The sequence below is a fragment of the Pseudochaenichthys georgianus genome, chromosome 6 (assembly GCF_902827115.2).
Source record: "Pseudochaenichthys georgianus chromosome 6, fPseGeo1.2, whole genome shotgun sequence".
NCBI lineage: Eukaryota > Metazoa > Chordata > Actinopteri > Perciformes > Channichthyidae > Pseudochaenichthys > Pseudochaenichthys georgianus.
In genome coordinates, this window is record NC_047508.1 from 1,781,327 (window position 1) to 1,786,654 (window position 5,328).

Consider the following 5,328-nt stretch of genomic DNA (forward strand, 5'->3'; position numbering starts at 1 on the left):
AATCAGGCCAAATAAATATAAAAAGGCACATGACTAAATCAATACTGTTTGGAAAATGATAACTGACATATGAAACTGTCTAAAATAAATGATTTGCTTGTTGTGTCCGTGCATTGGTGCAACAATATTGGGTTGTGCATGATTGCTGCGTGGTGCCTGGCACTGAGTGTCTGTGAGGATAGCAGGGTGAGGCAAGGTGACAGCAAGACACTCTCCCCTGGACTTTGGGATCATTAGAGTCCGGATGCTTTATAAGCTGCAGAACCTCACCACCTCAACACAAGCAGTGCCAAGTGGATTTGTAGATACAACAACAAACTCAGGTGAGATGATGAAGGATTGCCTCGGAGTAGCTTCTGAATTTGTTCTTTTTAAACTAAATCTCAGTGAACATGCTTTGCTAACTATCTTTGTATCTCCTTGTTATTAAGATATAAGAGCCATGAAGGTCCTTGTTGTGCTCGTCCTTGCCGTTTTCACTGGTGAGTATGGTGGAAAAATATCCCGTTTTGGAGCGTGACATCAACTGGTACGCTCAAATCAAAAGACTTCAAGGAAAAATATAGAATTGCAATGAGATGTTTGGACCATTGCAATCATTGGTCCACCCAGCAATTCCTTGGATGGGAAATTAACCGATTCACACACACATTAATACACTGGTGTGTACTGATATGGAACCTTGTATGGGTGACCACATAAGGAGCCAGACTGCTCACCATCTAACCTAATGCTCATTCACACACACTCACACATGCCTCTGGGATTTGGAAGTTAAGTATAGTGCCACTTTACCTCCTTCGGAATATCTTTTGTGTTAAAATACCTGAAAACACTCTGAAATATTTTGAACCTTCCAACTGTTCTTCAAAACTGTTTTTTCTGTCTGTTCAACAGGCTGCAATGCCAACATCTTATATGCTGATGCACCCAAGCCACAGATTGAATTGCTGACTGAGGCCTTCTGGGACTATGCCGCCAAGGCAACAGAGACAGCTGATGACACCCTCCAGATGATCAAGAAATCACCGTTTGGCCAGGGTGTCAAGTAAGTCTAGACAAGACCATTGTTACCATTGTCGACATTCTAATGATGCAAACAAAAAAAAGTATACTGCAAACTGATATGCAATTTTTCCTCACTGATTTCGAATTAAAGGTAACATCCCATTTGTCTCGCTCCTTTCTAGTGACCGTCTGCATCTAACTAGATATTTTGCCGCCCATGATTTGCTCTTCATGCACGAGATGCTTCCCCCTGCAACTCAGGACAAGCTCCATAAAGTCATGAGAGAGGCCGAAGAGCTGAAGGGGCATGTGGAAAGGGAGCTGGCCGCTGCCAAGGACATCATGAAGCCCTACACTGACAACATGAAGGTCCAGATCCAGCAGAGAGTGGAGCAGCTCAAACAGAAGCTGGCCCCCTATGCTGAGTCCATTGACACCGAGGCTGTGAGAGCCACCCTGGAGCAGAAGAGCGAGGAGCTGAAGCAGAGTGTGAAGGACCTGCAGGCTCAGCTCGAGCCCTACACTGATGACCTGAAGCTGAAGGTGGACCAGCACCTGCAGGACTTCCAGGAGCGTGTGGCCCCCGTGACCAAGCTGGTTGAAGATCTAATGATCCTGATATCCGTTGAGGTTCAAGATATGGCCGCCCCATACGTTGAGGATCTGAGAGTAAGGCTAAACCCCTACGCCGAAGACCTCCGGGCCCGCCTCACCTCCCTCTTCGAGGCCTAAGCCAAATCAACATAAGTCAACCTCCCCCTCACCTTAAAGGGAAAGTAACTGCATCAACAGAAACACAATAATCTGACCCCGGGACACAAAATGAACAAAACGACAACACAAGCTAACCAGTTATAGATCTTTTAAGAAAATAATGATTTGGGGGTTACGAACTGTGTTAGTAAATGAATGAAAAGTGAACATAGATTGGTAGATTCTGAAAATCTGCATTGTGAAATCAGACTGGGGAAGTGGACATGACAAACTAAAAAGACATACAAACATTATGAGCTGCACTGAAGCTCATGAGTTTAAAGTGCATCACCTATAATTACTCATGAAAGCAAGACAGGTGAAAACATTTGGTAACTAAAGTGTACTGAAGAAATGTTGTGTAATATGCATTCTTAAGTAAGAAACTAATGATTGTATTCATAAAAAAGAAAGAATCTACAGTTATATATTTGTCACACATCATTCTGAATAATGTATGAATGTATGAAAAGGAAGTTATTTTGAAAAGAAGAACATACTAAAGGAGACTGGCATGTTTTTCATAACTTAGTCACTGTATCTCCTGTCCACAAGTGAAACCAACACGTACTCAACACGTTGGATCATGATTGTGTAAATAAACAAGTTGTGTTTACTACAGAGGGCTACAAAGGGTTTTGTCTGAGACTTAATTAGCAAGGTTTAGAGGTTCTGGTAGGTATTGTTTTTTAAAGTCTTGACGGAGCCAGGATAGTTCTTATCCCTGATTTCAGACTTTGTACTGTAGCATCATTTTAAAACCCAGGCATGATGAGAGTGGTATTCATCTTTTTATTTATATATATATATATATATGCAAGAGTGCTAACCAACGTACTTCTTGTGTGCAGCAAATCCTTAGCTCATTACCGGTAGCAATGAATATTTGTTTTGTAAAAGCACATTGTTTCATTTAAATTAAAACGACCTAAAATACAAGGAAATGACAACATGTATTAATTAGCATTTCAGTAAATGTGACAGTGTAAGCCGAGCATTTGATGTATCAAAACCAGTGATTTACAGACAGAGGATTTCAAGACACAAAGAAGACAATGACAGAAACCTAATACTGACGTTCTCAGGACAATACCGAAGCAATGCAGAGCAACAAGAAGCAGAAAACAAAAGTAACATATTAAATAAAGAGTCAATACCTTGCCACAACATTAAAACAAATAAATACAATTAACAATGTCATCTCTGCATTAACAATATCTACTGATTTCTACATGAAGCAAGCAATGTTTAGCAACACAACACAACCAGGCACCATGGATTAGAGCCAGTTTTAGATCAAATAGTAAGCTTTTACGGGGAATAGGGAAGTTCCATTTTCTTGACGATCATGTCATCATGTCTGCAGCAGGCTGTTACCCACCCAGTTCAGTCACAATAGCTGCTGGATATACACACATTACAACCCAACTTCACAAGTTTGCTGTTATAACACTATGAACAACATGCTGCATCTCCCCTGAAGTTTGAGTTTTTTGACAAAGAGATATGCCATCAACATTAATACAGACTGTTAATACATTTGCTTGACGATAGACTTAAACTAAGTAAAATCCTTGATTTACCTTATAACCGGATATCTCTTTTTGGAACCCGATACATACATTTAGAACTGCAAAAAGCCACAACTTATCATAAGGACTCAAAGAGAAGGCAGTGTCGAGGGTTAAGTTGTTTCTACGAGTTGTTCAAGCAGCAATTCTATAGACTAAGGCCGGTTTTGCATGGGCACTATGCATATTTTGAATACCAAAAGAAACAGAATATATATACATATCAAGTTTAGCGCACTTGTATAACAGTCTTAGAATACTGTCATGGCAAAATTATAACAATCGTTTCATTAAAATGTTACATTTTCAGGTCTTAGCCATTGTGAGTAGGAGCTTATCCTGTCTATAGAAAAATTGATGAAACTACAATGTTGTATATATAGTATGCCTTGTGTGAAACTGAGGCTACTTTGTCCTCTGAAAGCTGACGGTGTTGGTGTCTATAGACCTTTGGCCAAACTGACTCATAGGACTCATAGCATGACACAAACTAGAACCATAAGCTGTGACGTTGGTTGGCAACATGGAAAGTTAATAGTGACAATAAATCAACCACTATAAATCTAATCAGAGCTGGACATCAGAGACATAAGGAGAGGGATTTGCTATTATTGGCAAAGCCTTATCTGTGGCGAAGCAGAAATAACATAAAAGTGATTACAATAATAATAATAATAGATTACATTTGTATAAAGCGCCTTTCAAGGGACCCAAGGCCGCTTTATATGCGGTGAACAAAACAAAAGGGGCAAATAACAAAGTAAAACCTTTTAGATTAAATAAATAGCAGTAGGAGCAGAAGCAGGGGGACTGTGATGGGTTAGGGGTCAAAGGCCATGGTGAGTTTTTAATGATGACTTGAAGATGTCCAGGGAAGCAGCATTGCGGATCTTTCTGTATATTCCAGATGGTGGGGGCCGCAACACTGAGCGCCCGGTCACCAACAGTTCGGAGCCGAGAGCGGGGAATGGAGAGCAGGCCCGTGTCTGAGGACCGCAAACTCCGGGAAGGGGTGTAGGGATGGAGGAGGTCCGATAAGTACTGGGGGGCGAGGGCATGCAGAGAATTGTAAGTGAGGAGGAGTGTTTTGTACTGAATCCGGGAATCGACCAGCAGCCAGTGAAGGTGGATTAGGGTGGGGGTGATGTGTTGCCAGGGCTTGGTGCGGGTGAGAAGCCTGGCAGCAGAGTTCTGGACGTAATGTAGCCTCTCCAGGGCTTTGCTGGGAACCCCAAACTGGACTCCATTGCAATAGTCGAGGCGGGAGGTGATGAAAGCGTGTATGAGTGTATCTGCCACGGAGTCAGAGAGTGAAGGCCGTAGTCTGGAAATGTTTTTGAGGTGGGAGAAAGCAGATTTGGTGACAGATTTTGGGAGCCACAATCATGAGCTCTGTTATATTGCTCTTTAGTTTGAGCAGGTTTGATGACATCCAGTTTTTTATGTCTTGTAGGCAGTTGACAAGGGGTTGAAGGGGGAGCTGAGTGGATGGTTTGGTGCAGAGATACAGTGTAGAGCTGTGTGTCATCAGCGTATGAGTGAAATCTGAGACCATGGTGGCGGAGGATTTGACCAAGTGGGAGCATGTAAATGGTGAAGAAGAGGGGTCCAAGCCAACCTGATCTCACCAGAATGCGTGACTCCACCACGACTCCTTAACACCGCATTGCGTGGTGGAGTCATGAACTTTGTTACATTTACGTGTCCTCACCACGCAAACAACCCCAATGTAAAGTGAATGAGGCTCCTTTGTCGTGGTGCATACACGCATTTCTACAACGTCCTGCAGTGAGCTTTTATTCTATAAAACGTTTTTAAAATCTACTTTATAGCTTGTGGTAACTCACGGGAGGCTTCTTTTATTTTATTTGTATTCATAATAATTTGTATTTTTCGTCAGAATGTATTATGGCAACCCTGTCTCCTAAAGATTACGTTCCCACAGAACTAAACTGCATTCTCAATTACGTTTAGCTAGAAAGGTATTCTCTCCCAC

General features: G+C 41.9%; 1 protein-coding gene across 1 annotated transcript; it reads left to right on the forward strand.

The window, feature by feature from the left end:
- Positions 1-442: 442 nt before the first annotated feature.
- Positions 443-1,740, forward strand: LOC117448684 (apolipoprotein A-IV-like). Its single transcript, XM_034086030.1, has 3 exons — positions 443-482; positions 898-1,048; positions 1,191-1,740. Exons 1-3 carry the CDS (start codon positions 443-445, stop codon positions 1,738-1,740), a joined length of 741 nt encoding a protein of 246 aa, XP_033941921.1.
- Positions 1,741-5,328: the final 3,588 nt, after the last annotated feature.

Excerpts from the sequence above, each read along its gene's own strand:
- LOC117448684 (XM_034086030.1), top strand. The coding sequence starts at position 443 with ATGAAGGTCCTTGTTGTGCTCGTCCTTGCCGTTTTCACTG. Across the intron at positions 483-897 it reads CGTCCTTGCCGTTTTCACTG|GCTGCAATGCCAACATCTTA; the intron begins GTGAGTATGGTG and ends TCTGTTCAACAG. Across the intron at positions 1,049-1,190 it reads CCGTTTGGCCAGGGTGTCAA|TGACCGTCTGCATCTAACTA; the intron begins GTAAGTCTAGAC and ends GCTCCTTTCTAG.